Raw genomic sequence first — 20,318 nt, forward strand, 5'->3', positions numbered from 1 at the left:
ATCTGCCTTTGAAGCTTAATTTTTTTTGTTGTTGTTTTCACTAGACTATATGTCCAAAACACTGCAAGGAATGAAAAAATCACTACTTCAACATCCCTCTGCCAAAACAAATAGGGAAGTTCCTAGGTGTTCCTGTTATGCAACACGTTCTTGGATTTACATTCAAATGCAATATGACTGTTTCTGCTTCTGCCTGACCCACGAGTTCAGCAGACATTATATAAATAAAGTTTGCTTTCATGTCACTCTGCCCACTTCTGTGTGGTCAGCAGGTTTCCCAACAGAAAACTACTTTTTGCAAATGCGACCTGCAAGCATTTTGGTGTCATTGCTTTCATTTTTAGCTGGATTTTTAAAGGAAATACATTGCTCTTACAACATTTTCTAAGTACTCCATGCATTTTGATTTAGGTTGGTGAATGTTTGTTTGCATCCCAAGTATAAAATATTATGTTCAAATAATTTGTCTCTCTTTGGATTCCCAAAAGTAAATACAATAAATGAAAAGCCTACTTGGTAATCTAGTTTTTCCTCTCCTGATATCATGCTGCATAAGGCTTCTGAATTATATTTATAATTATTTGATCCTCTTTATTATGTCTTTAAGGACATTTTCCATTATCTCTCACTACCATCCATGTGACTAATTTTTCTCCACTTAAAATGCTTATACTACTTCAATTAAACTTTCATCATATTGTTACATAAGACAAATGGATTTTAATCCGTTTCCTAGGATTTCCAGTGTTTCAAGGCAGAATTTCTAATTTCTCAAAATCAAGTGGACACAATGAATAAAAAAGTCTGTTTTGATATTCACATTTTCATATGTATATTCAGAGTGAGAAGGTGTAAAAATTTTCATTATTTTGACACAGAAAATGAATGCTGACTCAGAATGGGCTTTGTTATTTCAGACTATGTTGTTGAACTTTCAAAATCTTGTTTATCAAAACTGAAAAAAAGATGAAAAATGTTTTTACTGTGAGAGAGGGCAAGTAGCTTAAAATCTGTCATTTTTTAAATGAGAACCTAAACAAATCTAGCAAAATCTTCCCTGCTTTTGTATAGGTGAGACCCATATTGTGTTCTCATACTGACATGGAAAAAAAGTGCAGACTCTGTTGTCCTACTTTAACAAAGTATTTATGCTGTGTTGCACAAATATTATTGTAGCATTGTACAAATACTTTACTGAACTATGGATATGTCAAACTCAGACTTTTACAAGCAGTTTGCAAATTTTTTCCCCCTTTAGCAACACATTTTCTCCTTGGTAAAGCTGCAGTAGAATAAGCCTAAATATCTAAGGTTCAGATTGCTCTGTATGTAGAACATTGGTTTTCTTCTTCTCCCTGTATGAAATTATTTTTTATACAAAAAGTCAGGGCAAAGTGTGCCTTTCATCATCAAAATTTCAGATGTGCTGTGGCAAGCCATCTTTTATGCAGCTGAATCTGCAGCCTCTGATATGTCTCATTATATAAGATGCTAAAATTGTGAAGACTATGAATAGATATTTAGACTTGGGCAGTGATTTATGGTGAGGATGAAAAGGAACAAAGGTGGTTGAAGAGTTTTTCCTTCTGAGATTGCATAGTTTTCCCTTTCAGATCCAGGATGCACTTATCTTTGAAGTTCAATTAAAATCACAAGAATAATTTCAACCATCATTTTAGCTTTCTCTCAAGTTTTGGCTTTCTCTAAAGTTATGGAAAATGATGGAGCTGTAAATTTTAATTTTTATAGTTTTAGCCTAATTTCATTGGCTAAAAATCTGTTTTTTAAATGAAAGCTATTAACTTGCCTTTCAACTAACACTTTAAAAAATTGCAGGCACCTCCAAAGGCATTTATCCATCCAAACACTTAAAGTTTAAAAAAGGTATTATCCCTACTGCCTACAAAATTCAGGGAGTTTGCATTAGACATAAACACTTCCTTATGATGAGCCCTGTTGTTACTTTGTAATTCTAAATCGCAGATAAATTTTGGGGAAATCTGGTATTTGAAGGAATTGCAGACGATGTTGATAGAATTATCAGTTTAGAACACAAGAATTCCCTTCCACAGAAGTGGAAGATTTATAAATAAGAAGTATAAAGTACTATGAGTTAGTTGTGTAAATATCTTGACTTCCCTCACTTCATTTTCTTTCTCTCTTTAGCCACTACCAGTCAAATGAACATGGATATTCTGTGTTCAACTGCATTGTTGAAATCAATCTGTGGAGTAACTTCTGATCACCTATATTTGATATTTACATGTTTCATTATTTTCCCTCCATTTATTCCAAATATCTCTATGGTACAGAGATAAGTCGGATTACTGGGAAAAAAAAAAATCTTGCTGGGGAAGCCTCTGATCCCCTATACTGTCATTCAGATTACTGGCTTAGGCAACTTCTGACACTAGTGAAACTTTCCTCAGATTCACCTCCTCTAACATTATTCCTTCACTATACTCTTCCCACTGCCTCACTTTTCCTACAACATTTAAGAAAATCACACAACAGAAATAAGCTGGTTGAAATTGGATTGGTACAAGTACATGTCTTTATTTTTCATATTTCAGCATATTGTGAAGCATCAGTGTTATTTTCCCACACATCACATTACTTCAGATCAAAAGTTTTTACATATGCCATCAATGTACAAACAGAACTGAGCTCCAGTTTAATTTATTTTATTTGGAATTCTTTTGCATTTTCCTTTCAAAAATGATTAATAAAACCTATGGAAGGGAGGCACACACAGAATGACCAATAAATGAAAAAGAACTTATATATTTTCTGGGAAATATTCTACATCTCAAGAAGCAAAGGATTTTCTCTATTTTCAAAAACATATTATGTACAACCTTTTTTTTTTTATTTTCTTAAAATAAGGATTTAGGGCATACAGCTTTTCTCTGAGCTTCAGTTTGTCTCATGAGCTGTTGATTGCACTGTGAGGAGCAAACCGAGTATTCAGTTCCAAGAGGAGCAATAAATTTCAGAACATATTCCACCCCATATTTATTGAGAGAGACCCATGGTAATAATCCCAACATATATTTAAAGCACTGTAAGAAAGGAGGAAGTATTAAAACTGTATTAGATGTCTGATTTTTTCTTACTGCAGAAGAAAAATGAATATAAAACCAGCCTACAAGAAAAAATGGGCAATTTTCCTAGAGAAAGAAATATGCGTGCAAAAGGTAAAAGACAAAAAGAAGGACATAAAAAAACCCATAAGGACAGAAAACGTTGGAGCCTGTAAACATTGGGAAGCCTTGTTTATGAAGGTTATTCATCATTATTTTGCAGTAGCTTAGGCAGTATCTCATGCCCAAGGAAGAGGATGAAAAGCATGAATGCAAACAGCTGGTACAGCAAGTAACTTGTGTGATGGTAAAAAAAAAATAAAAAAAGAGAGAGAAAGAGTTGCTTAAAAAAGAGTGGAAGGTTTTGGCTGGCATTTTAACTTCTTGATATATAAATGTTTAAAATTATACTGAGTACTTTTGCTTTACCTTCAGTTGTAGTTGTTTAGCTCTAATACTGAAACTTATATACTGTATATATATAGCCTACTATTTGCAGTAATACTGAATTATTTATTGCAATAAGAGCATGTTATCTTATTTTACTGAAGCACAGCTGTCTGCTGGAGGACAAACTTCTGGTTCTTAAAATAGCATTAAAGGAATCCAGCAGAAACATATTTCTTGGTACAATGTCACTGTGTTAGACAGAAAATTCCACCTGTACAAACTTCATGGCTTACTGTGGAGACATTCTTGACAGTGGCAAGGTCCTCATCAGCCTTCAAAAGACTTTGTGTTTTCTCCTGGGATCAAACTCCAAAGTTCTGTCCACGTTTACACAATCAAAGTCTTGTCACAGAAACCCCAATCCCAGTTACTAAATCCACTCTAAGAGATGTTATTAACTCCATCTCTGAGAGATGAAATCTAAGAACACAGAAAGCTACTAGGAACATGGGTCTTGTGACAGCACCCATGTTTTTGTGTTGTCTTTAATCATGTCCCATATTTTAAATCTGTAATTTGGGTCCTTATTTTAATTCAAGTTATTGAGACTTGGATTGGAATCTCGGATTACTTAGATTTGATGACATGCTACTATATGTTTTAATTTTCTAGATAATATAAACTTATCCTAACATAGCTGAATACAAGATTTTGTTTATTTAAGAAGTACAGCTACATAGAAGTATTTGATTTGTTTGATTCTGGAATATATTATTTCTCATTACACCATGTTAGAGATAACTATCCAATTCCAAGTCATTAAATACCTATGAGACAAATGGTAGTTAAGTACATCCAAAAAATTTCTTTATTCTATCAATAAACACTGTACAAAGCCCTCAGAGGTACATTAATTTAATCTCTTAGTGTATCAAAACAGATAAAGACCTAAGAAGATTATGCATCTCTCCAGTAGGCCAATATCTCTGGAAGCTGTTTAGAAGGACCTTCCTCTGATTTAATATCTTTCACCATAAAGTGTCTGACCCCTGAAGCTCCAGAAGAGCATTTCCTACCTATTTTGTTAACAATAATTTAATGTATAATCCTCATTTGAAAAGAAAAATTCTGGGAAATACTTGTTAATATTTTTCCCCTTGTATTTTATGTTGAATTCCACTGCTCTAGCACCCCCCAATCAGTCTTCTGGAACAGGAGGGCCCATACCAATTACACAATTATGAAACAAAATGTCAGTTTATGCATTTTCCTGATTCTGTTTCCTGGCCATCTGGCGTCCATTCAGGAAATTACTCAAGTATGATGTTTATCAACTAGCAGAGTTTAGGCATCTTATATTTAAATTTCCAAGTTTAACCTACTCATACATTATCCATCTATGTGAAAATACATAGTCAATGTCAGAAAGCAATTCAACTTATTCTAAGATAAAAGTTCAAATTATCTCAGAACATTACATTTAGACAATTGAACTGAATAAAATTCCTGCCATTCTGCAGTGAGATTTACTTGCTCATTTAATGCATTGCTGAATTAGCCTTGATAACTTGGAATGATGGGTGGTAACTACTTACTTCTGTCTTGAGTAATTCTGTTTGACAGCAGGCATTTGATTAAAAAGGAATGGGAGCACAATCCATGCTTATGAATCTCTGGAACTGACAACAGGGCAGATGACACATCCTGTGATTTACAACAGCAGCCAATTAAAACTAATAGAAAAACTAATTTACCTTTCACAATGCAGAATGTAACACTTCTACTAGAACAACAGCTTTGGTGTTGCCATCACCACAGCAGATTTAAACTCCTTGACTTCTGAAATACCTTGTAGCAATTTAGTTAATAACCACCTCCTTTTAATTGCTAATTAATTATTAATAAAACTGGTCCCCTAAAAAGAAGTGTGCAGTCATTAAAAAAATCAAAACAACAAAACAAGGATGTTTTTAATCCCATGTACAGATATAGATATATTTAAGAATTGCTTGCCTACAAGTTGGCATGTTGAAAAAGTGAACAGGATGCTGTGCGTGGTCCTCTTGTGGTATATCAGTAAGTGTGCATTTGACACGTGAAACAGGTAAATTATCACACTAATTCAGTTTAAACATCTCTTATTCTTTTCAATTTTTACTGTAGCATAGTAGAACTGTAAAGAGATGAAAACATCTCTTTTTCACTCCTTGTTTTCTAAACTAAATTAGACAGTAATTTTTTTAGTGCTTTACTATATGGTTCCTTGTCACTGTGATAATCTGGTTTTGCACCTCTTCCATCTGAAAATAACTTTTATTGAGGAAAATTTTACTACTCGAATTATTTTTTTTTCATTTCCTTGGGAAACCACATTAATACTTCCTTAAAAAAGACATGCACAATTCAGAGTTGTATTGTAGAATTTATTGCCATCCAATGTACTAAAATACCTGCAATCAGTTCCATTCTCACATCACTTATGATTGATGTTTTCTAAACTTCTATAAGAAGGCAAAAGGTTGTGAATGGCTGCTGTATATTTTGATTTATTCCTACCAATGTAATCCTTGGGATATCCAATCCCATGACACCCTGAGGAAGTTTATTTCTGTCACATCAAACACATGACACATTCATGTCCAGCTCAGCCCACTGTGAACTCCCACCAGCTCTTAGATGGTTCATTATTAACCATTCCCTTCATCAATATATCTCTCATTTTCATTTAGACAATCAACTCCACAAAACAGGGCACATCTGCTTTATTTTTGCACACCCACCAAAGGAAAGATCTAATGAACATATATGAGAAAGGGTGAAAAGCTAAGCAGTAGAAGGAATAGGAATCCCTTCTCAGTCTACAGAACTGGTGGGTTCTGAAGTGCTGATTTATTCTAGTACAATGTCTCATAAGGCTGGTGTTAATTCTCCTTCACTCATGCTGTGGGAGAAATGAAAATTAGTATGGAAGCACAAGAAAGCTATCATCCTTCATGAGTTTGCAGCTGTTTTCCCCAAGATGCTTAAACAGTGAAGCAGGATTTCTTGTCCTAAAGAGTATTAGGCAATACAGAATAGTCCATGGAAAAATTCCAGATGCTGAGAAATAGTTTTGGAATATTCAAATATATTTTCCTGGAAGCATATATCCTTTCTTCTGGCTCACAGCATACAGTCCACCTCATCTCAAGTTTAATGCACACCTAAATGAAAAAGGAAGCACTAAGGCAATCAAGACGAGGTCCTAACAACTAATGCAAATAGAGCTTAAAGGACAGAGAGGGAATAAACAAAAAAATCAAGTACATTTTCCAGAAAAGCCTGTGATTAACTAAAAATGTCCTGAAACTAATATTAGGGGTGTCCTAAAACTTTCCATGCTGGGCTTTTTTCAGGTTTCCAGGAGTCAGTGCAAGAACCAATATTGATCACAAAATCAGATTTAAGCACCATTCAAGTGTGTCATGTCTTTATCAGAAATTTGAGAATTTTATCTACAGAGAAAAGAAGGTGTTATAATTTTGTCTTTCCTTCAAGTCACTCAAAATCCACATTTTAACCAAGATGGGCCCAATGGAAACTCAACACTTTTCAGGGAAAAGGCATTATAACACCAGGGATATAATGGATAACAACAGGGACATTGTTGGGCATGTACATTCCTTCTTTCATCCCAGCTACCAATGGTCTTTTCTGCTGGCATCATAAGATGAAAACTTCATTATATTTGCACAATCATGTAGCAGAAAAATATGCTATTATTGCATATTCAAACTTATAAGAATGTTCCTGTGATTATTAAATATTGTGAAAGAATTACTTGCCTTACAACAGGTCTTCTCACACCTTAGCAAAAACAGAAGAAGTGCTGGCCCAACTGAAGCTGGATTACAAATTTATTATGGACTGTAACTATATTAAATTCCAGCTTTGGTTTGTGAGAAGAGTTAGGGGACAGTTAGTAGTTGTGATTATTTGTTATTACACTTTTACTCATGATGTCTCAAACTACTTTAAGTAGGGAAAAAAAAAGAATTGACATACGTGAAACAGAAGCTGCCATTCTTAGAGAGTGTTATTCAAATTTGATTGCACACTTGTGATACGAGAAGTAATCTTTACATGCCACTTGGCAATTTAACACTCTTTAATTGAGAACCTTCTTCAGATGTATCATAATTATTTATTTTCTGCAGAGTTGCTTTGCACCTTACAATATCTTGTCACAAGCTTCTAGAATTTCCAGTTAAGTGTTAAAGCCTGCTGGCACCAGAAACTATGTAATAAAGAAACCCAGTGGCTTTATGGTTTGATTTCTTTTGAACTAATGTCTAAAGAGAAGAGCAAGATGAAATTAAATTTTCAGTGGCAGGACAATAGATGTAGAAGCACAACCCCCACCATGACATGAGAGAACTGAGGTGAGGATGCTCTGCTCCCACCACCCTACGCATTTGGAAGATATAGCTCTGCTGCACTCTGCCTGCCTTCTGGAAAGGCTTGTGGGAGGACAGGCAGAGGAAAGGCAAAAAGGCTTTGTCTACATTTCCTTCTGTGGCTTCTCTCCATCTCTGAACTGATTTAGAGAGAAATCCATAAGGTGTAGAAATAATGGGCCTGTATTTCTACTCACATAAGCAGAGAAATTACCTTTACTTTTAAAGGTCACTCTAAGCACATCCCTTTAAACTGTGAGAATGATATTGCTCCATGTATGTAGGAAGGTGAAATGAAGTGCTGACTTCACCAGCTTTACTTCATTGCCTTTGAATATCTTACTTTTAACACTCCATTGAAAGTTCTCTTTCACCTTTTCTTCCTTTTTTTTTTTTTTTTTAAAGGAGATAACTTCAGAACCTTGTAGTAAATGTTTCTGAAAAGGTGAATTGCAGTGACTGTTATGTGACTTGTAATGACTCTTAGAGAAATTTCCATTCTTGGGAAAAAAGCTCCACTGAGGCAAATACATTCTAAATATCTTCTGAAGCATATAATCTAGTTATACAAGTGTATGCCATGTACCTGCCATTTGCTCATCCAAGCTATTCATTATCCTTACACTCCTGACTTAAAATTATGAGCTATAAGTAAGCTATAAAAACTATATTAAAAAACCAAACAAAACCAAATCTAAATTAAGAAAAAAAAAAAAAAAAACAACATAAATTTTCACTTCTCTCCAAGTTAGAAACATACATTTGGTTTCCTTTTATATTAATAAGGGTTGTTTTTATTGCTTTTACAGGTAAAACACAGGTTATGGGTGAAATCAAGATTGCATTAAAGAAGGAAATGAAGACAGATGGAGAACAACTGATAGTAGAAATCCTTCAGTGCAGAAATATCACATACAAATTTAAATCTCCAGATCATCTTCCAGGTATCACTAAGAAAACAGCTTCATGATACTTTGAAAATATAAAGTAGATTGTATCTTAGCATCATCACTAAAATGGAAAAGAAAATTGCATCTTAGCCTGGATGACATACTCTACAGGATTCTTTTTGAAGTGCTTTTTTTCTCCTATGAGCAACTTTAATGAAAGCAAAAACATTTTGTAGAAGCAAATTAACTCTCGAATCAATCCTCTTTTTAGTTTACTTTTTATTTTTAAAAATTAATCCACTTTTAATTTTAGTAAAAATCATAAATTTCTAGGTTATTAAAGAACAAGTATTAAAAGTAGAGGATTGTATTTTTGTGAAAAAGCTTTTTAAAAACAAAAATCTCATGTTTAATTATATTTTAATACATATAATTATATTATATATATTATATATATTATTTAATATATATAATTATATTAATTATATTTTAATACATAGATAAAGATAATGAGGTATTTTTTTCCTTTAATGGCAAAATAATTCCTTTGGATTTAGTTGGGTGAGTCCATTTCTACATCATGTGAATGAGAACAGAATATGACTTTGTAAAATATAATTTTTTCACAGAATTCCCCTCTGCTGAAATCATTAACAATGATTATTTAAAAGCTGCTGTATTTAACAAATTGAACTATTCTTCCCCAGACCTGTACGTGAAGCTGTATGTTGTCAATATCTCTACCCAAAAGAGAGTAATTAAGAAGAAAACCAGGGTATGCAGGCATGACCGAGAGCCTTCATTCAATGAAACATTTAGATTTAGCTTGAGTCCTGCTGGGCATTCTCTTCAGGTAATTCTGCATTTTGTTAAATCCTAATTTGGGATGTTGTCTGTGCTATGCTATGTGCATTTGAGCTCAATCTTCTACCCCAGTTGTTTGCTGAAAAGAGAAACTAAAAAAAAGTAACACAGTTATATAATAATGGAAATATCAGGCTAGAGGAGACATTAAAAGATGGATTACTCCATCACACCACACTGAGGAAGAGTATTTATAGATCAGGTCTGAAAATTTTAAGCTTGATCTGTTCTTAAAATCCCCCAGAGAAGAGAGTTATACATGCCTTCCAAGAATAATTTTCTATGTATTTGGAAATTTTAGCACAATATCAAAATAAAATATGTCATATTTTTAAATTAAGTTCCCTTATCCTTAAGTAGCCTTACAAAGTACAAAGGAAAGCTGATTTGTCTTCTTTTTAATTTAAAAAGCATAGGGTTTACACTGAAAGGCTGTTTCTTATCTCTCCTCTCTACTTTTCCAGGCTAAGTCAATCAAATTTCTTTGATATGTCTTTTTGCCTAAACACCTAATAATTTTATCATTCTCTCCATTTCTCCAACTTCTTTAAAAGTTGTGGTACCTAGAATTTGACACAATAGTCAATCTCAGATGCTGAGAATTCAGTAATTCTGCCAAGAATTCAGTAATTATGCCAAGCCAGATATTCTCTGGTACATTTGTATTGGAGCTGACTTTTTGTCAGTCTGTGACACATCAAATGATGCAAGGAACTGGCTCAGGAACAGTCCCTCTCCTGTGTTTTAGTTGCTTAGACAGATTTGGTCATATGGCCAGACTTGCTTTTTTTTTTAGACAGGTTGGATTCAATTTGTCTACCTCCATTTATTTTTACATCAGAAGAGAATACACATAAAACATATATTCAGGCTTCCTCCAGTCAGTGGAGAGGGAGAAGAAATTCAAGGGGTATCTGTATGCCAGCCTTAAAAGTCAGTGGAAGGCATTGTTGGGCACATCAGCATCCAGCTGATGAACCTATGAACCTATAAATCTGTAAGACCAGCCTGAATGAAACAGCTACATTATGGTGACCAAAGTTAGTCTGGATTATTGAAGTGCTTACATTATGCTTATTGCTTGTATCCTTACTTAACATTGCAATCAAAATGGATGTTACCTACAAAACAAGACCCCTAAAATAGATACTGTTTTTCAGTATAAGAATTGACATTTTCTAGGAAAAGCTAAAGTGATCAATAAAATGATCTTGCCAAAGTTTAAAAGCAAATTTAAAAAAAAAAAATGTTTCCAGTGGTGGTTTGAAGAGGAAAACATATAGGCTAGACCAGTAAAGAATTCACAGAGTCCTAAGGAAAAATAATTCATCAGGATTTAAGGAGGAAGATAGCGGGTGACATACACATAAGAACAGTTGGCCTGAGACTTGAAAACATTTCCTCTGGAACTCTGAGAATATAAAGACAAGAGGAGACTGAGGGGAGACCTCATTGTGTTCTTCAACATGCTCCTGAGGGGAAGCAGAAGGGCAGGCACTGATCTGTTCACTGTTGTCACCAATGACAGGACTCAAGTGAACAGCCTGAAGCAGAGTCAAGGAGATTTAGGCTGGATGTCAGGAGAAAGTTTTTCACCCAGAGGGTGGATGGGCACTGGAACAGGCTCCCCAGGGAAGTGGTCATGGCACCAAGCCTGACAGAGTTCAAGAAACATTTGGACAACTCTCTCAGGTGCATGGTGCCGTTCTTGGGGTGCCCTGCACAGGGTCAGGAGTTTTTCTCGATGATCCTGATTGATGTCTTTAAACTCAGCATGTTCTATGATTCTATGATACATGCTGATGCTGCATGCCAGAGCTAAGAAAGAGATTGAAGGCCATTAAAGTATCATGTAAAAGTATCAAGGAACAAGTTTAAAACAAAGAGAAAAGTGAAATAAAAATTGGAGTTTGAGCCATAAAATATATTGCCTTTATATAATGTGCTAAATATTTTCACAGAAAAAGTAATTGAGAAAATAAAAGGATAAATTTTCAGATGAAAGACATCAAATTCTGTAAAATACAAACTTACTGCCTGTGACTCAATAAGTCAATGGTCCACAGACCTCAGTAGGTATTTTGAGAGAGTATAACTACTTAATTGATTTGCTCTTATATGCTGCCATATATTCTGCCCTCTGCTCTTTTGGAAACAAAATATTTGTTTGGAGGGAGCTTTAATCTGACTCAGTACATCTGTTTCTATGTGCTCATCAAGCTCAACAGTCGATTTGTTTCTATGGCAATGCATGAACCAGGATGATTTGAATGCTGAATTTGAGTGATGAACATTTAGGGCACAGAGATGGACACAGTCCAAAGAGATGGGAAGAGGGAAATTAAACAAACCAAGAATTTAAAGAACAAAAATGGAACTAGAAGATGATGGGAGAAAATAAGATCAGAAAAAGGGTGTAAGATGAGATCAAACATAATAATAAAAAATACAATATAAAGAGCTATGAGAACCAACAAGAGGCAGAAATTAAGACAAGGGACTGCAGTCTAAAAAAACAAATTTGAGAAAAACTTGAAGTGTCTGATACAGAGTATTGGGAATAAATAAGAAAAAAAGTCCCTGTGGCTTAGAAACTAAGACTAACTGATACAGTATAACAAGACTGGAATTTAAAGCCTAGAACACAGAGGAAACAAGGATGAGAGACACAAGCTAGAGAAGATATATCCTAGGGTTCCATCTGGGAGGAATAAGGAGTAGGATCAAGGACAGAACTAAGAAAAATTGGATAATTTTTTTTTTCCCAAAACTTTTGATTGTCTCAGAATGAAAACATTCTGTGGAAAACATTTGACAATTTTCAGATGGGCACTTTTCTTAGCCCCTGGCAGTTTTTATCTCGCTTGTCTGATTTCCCTGTTCCTTGGCAACTCACCTGGGACCCTTCTGGAAAGCATGAAGCTTCTGGCTCCTGGCTCACTGCAATTAGAAATACATCATGTCCTAGGCAAGGCTAATCAGGAAAACCCAGAACAACAAATTTCACAGATGTTCTGGTTTGGCTTCCCAGCTTCTGTGCAGTTCATTCTTCAACAAATACCAAAACCAGGGGCCTAGAAAGCCATCAGTGCTGGAGGCATGATTCCTATTTTCCTCAAGGACACGTTTTCTGATGAATGGAGTTTCCTATTAGTTTCCTATTAGTTCAGTGCCTAAGAGTTTTCCCTTCTCAAACATGTTGACTAGTAGCCATTAGATACCTAAGCTGTCCAGGTTGCCAATTGATACCAAAACTGGACAAGGAAATAGGAAGCCTATTCTAGAAAACATTTGCATTTCTTCCATTTTGAAAATTTATTTTTTATTTTATTTGTAATGTAAAGTTTGCATTTCTTAATTTGCTTTCCAAATAAGAATGGAAAATTTTCAAAAATGGTGAAATTCTTGATTCTAGTTCTTCTACAGATCTGTTACATTTCTACTGCCATGTGGTTTCAGCAGAGTGCAAAACCCTTGTGTTTTGTCAATTTTCTTCGAGCATAGATCTTTGAAATCAAACAGCAAAATGCCCTTTTTTTTCTCCTGCTGGTTCACATGGAGAGTGACAGCCTCCTCCAGTTATCATTTTCCTTGCTTGTTTCTTCTTGAGGTCTGCTCAGTAATGGTGAATATCACAAACCTGCTACTAATCCTGTCATGGAAATGCAGATCTTCATTATTTCTTTCTCTTTTTGAAAAACTTGGGAAGTTAAAAAAAGCAACAACACAACCAAAAACAAAACAAAACAAAACAAAACCCATCCAAAACCCAAAAAAACTCACATTGTGCTTGTTCATTTGATTACTTAAGAATTAAGAAATGCTAAATCTTTCTGAATATGTAACTATAACTCATGCCATGAATTATAAATATTATCAAATACATTTTCTTAGAAACATGTAAAATGACCCTATAGATCCTCAGAATGAGTCAAGTCCTTCAGAAAAGTGTATTGTTTTCATGGCACAAGCCTCTTTAGCTGGAAAATATGTGGTTGGATGACACTGCACAGAGAGCCTTGTACACTCAGTCTGCACCAGACTTCCACAGACTTAACAAGAGCTCTACTGCACTTGCACAAAGCTTTATCATGTAACTTGATCTTATGCTCATCTTTGGTAACCAGCAGGTGAACAAATTGCTCATTACTATTAAAGATTGTCATCTTCTAATTGCTACGTCTCATGATAAGGAAAGAGAAGCAGGAGAAGATTCAGTTTTTACAAGGCTTTCTGCGAAGGGAGAGGTGACTATATAAAAAGTGATGGTCAGTGTTTCTTTTCTGAGTGGAGAATATTTGAGCTCAACATTTCTGAATCTTTCCTGTTTTGCTAGTATTATGTTACTGTGCACATTGATGATGATGATGATAATTATTATTATTATCATAATTATTTTCACAGATTCTGCTTGTCTCCAATGGAGGGAAGTTTATGAAAAAGACACTGATTGGGGAAGCTTATATCTGGCTTGACAAAGTGGATCTAAGGAAAAGAATAGTAAACTGGCACAAACTGTTGGTCAGCTCCACACAAACACACTGAGCAGAGCTGTCTGCTATGGGCACAAAACATGCAGAGTCTGCTCTAAACAGCATCACTTCAAGAATATAGTTTGATATCATTGTGTTTAGCTAGTCTTTCAGAATACAAAGTAGAAAAGAGCAGTCTCTGGGCTACAAAGCACACTTAAACGAGGGCTAGTACACTTATTTTTGCTGCAAAACACAGCAAAATGAGAAGAAAATCTGGGCCCAGAAGTTAAAGTGAGGCTGAAATGAAGACTGATACGAGGGCTCCATGTTGTTGGACTCTTTGTGAAGAGAGTAACTGTGAAGGAAATGATGAAGGCTGGTGGCAGGTGCTAATGCAGAGCTCAGCTGCAGCTGGAGGTAGTGTGATGGGAAGCGCAGTTTGGTTTCCTGTGCAACCAGAAGGAGATCATTTTATGCAAAAGCACCTAGGGTGACTGACTTTCCAAATCTCACTTATTAAAAGTGCAAAACTTGCTCCTCTGCACCTTAGGATCTGTGATAATTTGCTGTAGTGAGATTATGCCACTTGACACAAACTGCAAGGTTTTTGCAAGAGTGGTGATATTATTTTACATTACTTTTTTCCTTCTTTCTTTTTCCTTCAAAAACTATGCTGTGGAGAATCAGATCTGATTGTTTCATTTGTTTCTGTGTATGAACAATGGATATAAACCACTCTCCTAGAATGTGATGAATAAAATTATATAAACGGTCTATAACTTGGGATGTGGTTTTAAAGAGAAAGGACAGGTTATAAATGACACTACATCAGAAAGAGAAAATGCTGTTTCAATGTCAGTCACGCAGTATTTCACCCCATCCTTTGACTCAGAATGTCTAAGTCAGTTTGAGATTGAAGAGATTTAAGCACTGGGACTAATGCAGTTATTTCAACTGGTCCCCATGATTTTCAGCAACCAGTCTTGCTCTGAAACTATAGAGAGACAATGAATTCTAGGCTATTTTGTGGGCACTTTGGAGCAGCAGCCCCACCATGCCTACAGTGACCCTCTCCATGCAGGGCTCTGTATCAACACTAGTGACACACTTGGAATCTAAGGGGAAGGGGCATCATGGCAGTTCCTGACTGGATGCTGCAGCAGTAGAATGAAGAATATCCTCTTGCTATCCCAGATGAATGTCTGAGTATAATCCACTCAACAGCACGGCTTCTCAGTTAGGAGAGAAGTAAATAAGAAGGCAACTTGCAACTTTTAAATCTGTGTCAGCACTTCCAAGCAAAAAGTCCCTCTTTCAGGGGTTTGAAGCCAAGCAGTTGGTTCACTTGGGAAGAAACCTCTGCCCTGGCATGGCTTAGGCTGGTTGCTGTATTTTCCTTTGTACCATGTCTGAAGAAAGGAGAGCTTTTCCTCCCATTCCTAAAAGTTTGTTAAAACCCAGGAATCAATGGCACTAACTCCCATGTTACCCAGAAGTCATTTAATATTTCACTTAAATAAAAAGTAGTTTCCCTGGAAATATGATCTCATGACCTTTGCATACTTAAAGAGAAAATTACCAAATTTCTGCACGTCACATATTTATTTTTCTGGCCCCAAAAAGACTTTCCAATTTTCATTAAATTATTTAATGTACATTGTCTTATATTTTCTGAATATATGTAGTATACTTCCACAGGTTGTGCAAGACTAGCTGAGAATATTCTTCTGGAAAATATTACACGCTTTAAAAAAAAGCAAAAATAAAGCTTAGGTTATTTAGCAACTGGATTGACTGTGAAAAAGCTACACCGTTTAATCTGGTGACACTTCCCACGTACAGTTTTCAGTTTATGTTTATCAATTTAAAATATCAGCATGGAACAGGAATGTGAAAAGAAACAAACAAATTATATCAATGTTACACACACCAAGGAAACTCCTGTTGTTCATAACCTGCTGGTAGCCTGCTTAACTTGCAAGCAGAGCAATCTTACCAAAATCTTATTAGCTATCTTAAAAACACAACATCACTGACAGTGGAAGTTGGATGTGTGCTTTAATGTTGAATTTTATGCTTTCACCAGTATATGTATACCCTACCTCTCATATATTTTAAGGATAGTCTTCTGGAGTTATTGTAAAAATTCTATGTTTTGATGTTGTATATGTTTTTATAAGAAAATTCTTCAAAGAAAAAATCCCCGACTGAAACAAAAAAATCCTGTGTGGATATATTTGACATATGTGTTGCTCTCTTGGTGGGTTATCTTGCATTCCTGATGACTATACTATGTTTGTACTTCGAAAAAAGACCCACAAAAGAAAAAAGTCTGTGTGAAGTGCAAGCCATGAGGTGTGCAATTTTGTGCAAACTGCTGGTGATTTTGTTCTTGCTAAGATTTGCTACAAAGGCAGCAAGTCACACTGGTAGTTGCTATGGAGATTTCTGAGAGGAACAAGCAGTCTCTGGCTGCCCTACTGGAAGCCTGTAATCATCATGTGTAATTGAGAAAGTGGACAGGCGTGCTTTGCTCTCACACATACAAATGTGGCTGATATTTTATTGAATACTTTTGTTGAGCGGTAGAGCTGTGGCTGTAGGGAACAGCTGCCTTTGAGGCCAATCAGCTGTCGGCAACTGGTTTAATTCAAGCATCTTTGGTTCTCTGAACAACACACAAAATATTTCTGCATGTTGAAATGGCAGTTTTGGACTCCTGTCGTGAAACACAAAGAGTAGAGTTTGTGAGGAACGCGGCACTGCCTTGGCCAGCTGCAGAAGGCACGGGGCTCCGTCAGCGTCACCCGGGGCGGGCGCGTCTCAGACGCATTTTGGGAGCAGCATTCTGGGCCCAAACACTCGGCTTTCTGAGGCAGCATCATTCAGAGGGCAGAGAATGCCACCAAAGTGTGCCAAGTTCCTTTTCTTGACCAAATTTCTAGGTTGTACTGAAATCACTCTATGCAACACAGATTCACGTTTGAATGCATAGTTTCTTTTTTTGTTGTTTGTTTGTTTGTTTTATGAATGAAGTCAGGAAAAACTCTCGTGACAATGTTTTTTAAAAAAAACAATCAAACAAGGACTATTAGTATTTTTTTACCGTTTTTGTATATATCTCAGTATATTTTTTTTTCTTTTTTCTCATTATTTTTGTTTCTTTTATCTGGCCAAATGTGCTCAGACGTGGCAACAGCTTTTTTCATTTCTGAGTGATTGATTATTAATGAGTTCACACATTTCTATGATTGCTTTGAAGATACACATTGCAGGGAGGCAATAGCAGAGACATTTTAACTCTTTTAATTCATAAATCTGCTTAGACAACAGAAATTGAAGCTGCTTCTTAGTTCAAGCCTTGTGGAGTGGAAACAAGCAGAAAAATGAGCAAAAGCACAGTGTGTGTGTTTACAAATGACAGGGATTTATAACATTATCATTGTTATTAGCATGCATAAAATGAGCAGCAAACAGCCACTTTTTTTTCCAGTTTAAAACTAGAAATGAGTTTCTATGATGAATGTTGAGCTAGTTCTTTGTCATTACACTTTAAAGGGATAGTATCCAGGGGCAATGAGTGCTGCTTCTTTAACCCATGGTTTTACATTACATGGATCCTGTATGGAAGAAACAAAAGCCAGTTTAAGTCAGTATCAAACAATCTCCTGACTTGAACTGGCTTTAATTCAAGACCTAGGAAATATTCAAATTATTTTTCTGGATGCTGGATGTTTGCATGGCTACATTGTGGGATATGGTAGCTGGTAACCAGCTGATATTGATTCACACTTTGAGAATGATGATGAAGAAAAAGAAGACATCTATTATATTGTAAGCTAGTGTGAGCCCAATAGAGATTATTTAATTAGGATTTAGTTTCATGGAGATATCATAAAGATGTTAATAGTATTTTTTTAAATTATTATTTGAATCATAACTGACACTATTTTTAACTAGTTTATTTTCATTGCTACGATGTTGAATGTCCCAGATTCATTATTTGAGTATATATCTAGATATGTACATACCTATGTGAATAGCAGAGAAAATTTGTGTGAGTGTAACTTATAAAGGTAATTAAACAGAGGAAATTTAGCATAAGTATCCACCTACATTATATTTAAACTCTAGTCCTACATGCCTTGTGACTTTTCAGTACACCTGGCATGTAGGATGAATTGCTCTTTATAAATACATGTTGCCTTTAGAAGGAAAATAGGAAGAATAAATGAAACCGGATACTTTCTCTTTAAACCATAAGAAGCATTTTAAGGTTTTCTATATGTTCTGTTTTATTATTTTGAAAAAAAAAATAATAAGCAAATATATTGATGAGCTCAAAAGTTATAATATATATAGATATCCATAACTAAAACTAGATGATTTGACCAGAGTCATTTTCTTAATTTGTTACCCTGTAAATAAATATACATTTTTGTAAAACAAACTGAGTTTAAATTATTAACTTCACTTGACATCTAAGCATGTGAGTGTGTCCTTATTTGATTGTACCTTATAGATGTTCAGTGATGTGCTCAGGTGCTCAACAATGGCTGACTAACGTGTGCTGTCATGCTACAGACAACGTGTACAGCAGACACAATGTTTAAAAAATCCAAAAAACACCAAAAAAACCCTGCAAAAACAACAAAAAAAGAAGAATAGTCCTTGGGCAAATGTAATGTTTCCACAGTGAATGTTGCATGCATAGGTGGTGGTTTGTTGATATTCATTTTGTTTTGGATTTATTTTAATTTCAATTTTGCTTCCAGAATCATCAGAAAAAATGAAAACAAAACAGACTTGTTCTAAAAATTGAAAAAACTGAAACAGAAGCAGTATGAGATTGTATAAAAATGCTTGTAAATCTGTCCCAGTTTTCACTTTATGTATAAATCCATGCCATGGTTTTGTGATTGTATACAGGATGTATCTTGAGAACTTATGCAAATTGTGCTCTATAAAGGCTGTTATCCCAGTCTGACAAATAAATATTTAAAATATCTGGTTTGGTTCCTTTTTCATAATTAACATGAAAACTTATTTTGCTGGTTTATGTTTCCCATTTGTTGACCACAGTGGTTTTATGGTGCTGCTGTACATAATGCCTATATTTTCTGTCCTATTTCAGCATTAGCAGGGTATAACTCCTCTCCCACACTTCATTTTGAAATAAAGAATAGTTCATTCATCAGAACTTTCTTCCAGACAAGATTCAGAACCAGAATAACATTCAGCTTGTTGATATCTTCATACAGTTTCATCCTATATGGACAACAAATATACATGCATACAACAGCACAGTTTAGGAATATCCAGGGGTTTATCTCCTCAATGTGAAGAAAATGTGAATTAAAAATGTAGCCTAACTCTATATCCATGTAAACTCCTGATGGAGACATAATACAAAAAAGCTTATAAATTCTAGAAGGATTTTCTCTGGCTCTTCAGCAGAAAGAAGGCTTCCAGGAGCAATATATTTTAGACTTTATTATAAATAATACATCATTTTCTTTAAGCAATCTTTTTTGTAGTACTGAATTTCACCTGACTAGTATAACATCTGTGATGCTTTCCCATTGGGACTATTTTTGAGCCATGTCTAGATCAATATTCATTATATTTGAATAGTTTCTCTATTAGATTTATGTTTTTAAAAAAACTCAAACATACTCCCCAAGGAAAATAAATTGTTGTTTTAGTCTGGCACCTGAACATATAGACTGGAATTTTTTCTTTGAGTTTCTGCCTTTTTCTCAAAAAATAATGTAACGAGAAATAGGCAACAACTTGAGGATGCTTCTGGAACAGAGGTGTCCTTTTTCACAGGCTGACTTCTATTGCTTCTATTGATGCTCATCAGGAAAGAAACTCAGCCTCCAGTGCCTGCCTCAATCACTAAGGTATGAGTTCAAGGCACTTTGGGTACCTCTCTCTGAGAAAATAGTTGTGACTAAAACAAACACCACACACTCAGCTCAAATTTTCTGCATCCTCTTTTATTGTGCTGAGGAAGCTCCTGCTCAGCACACTGGCCCTCTGGAAATGATTAGAAAGCATTTCTGAATTGTTAAGGGAGAGAGCTGACTGGAATTATCTGCTGTGGAAGCTGTAGGTTTATCTGAATCTAGCTCCAGGAAACTAGTTTACAGACAGAAAATCCCAGAGTCCCTTCAC

At 35.2% G+C, this 20,318-nt stretch overlaps 1 protein-coding gene across 7 annotated transcripts in view; it reads left to right on the forward strand.

Moving 5' to 3' along the window:
• PCLO (piccolo presynaptic cytomatrix protein) overlaps nucleotides 1-19,146 on the forward strand; it is a 314,517-nt gene extending 295,371 nt beyond the window's left edge. For all 7 annotated transcript variants that reach the window (XM_023919013.2, XM_023919014.2, XM_086886614.1 and 4 more), the window contains 3 exons: nucleotides 8,719-8,853; nucleotides 9,507-9,652; nucleotides 14,068-19,146. In XM_023919013.2, the coding sequence (XP_023774781.2) occupies nucleotides 8,719-8,853; nucleotides 9,507-9,652; nucleotides 14,068-14,208 (422 nt within the window). In that variant the 3' untranslated portion in view covers nucleotides 14,209-19,146. The remainder of the gene's footprint in view (nucleotides 1-8,718; nucleotides 8,854-9,506; nucleotides 9,653-14,067) is intronic.
• Nucleotides 19,147-20,318: the final 1,172 nt, after the last annotated feature.

Source organism: Cyanistes caeruleus, chromosome 4 (genome assembly GCF_971803275.1).
Source record: "Cyanistes caeruleus chromosome 4, bCyaCae1.hap1.1, whole genome shotgun sequence".
Taxonomy (NCBI): Eukaryota; Metazoa; Chordata; class Aves; order Passeriformes; family Paridae; genus Cyanistes; species Cyanistes caeruleus.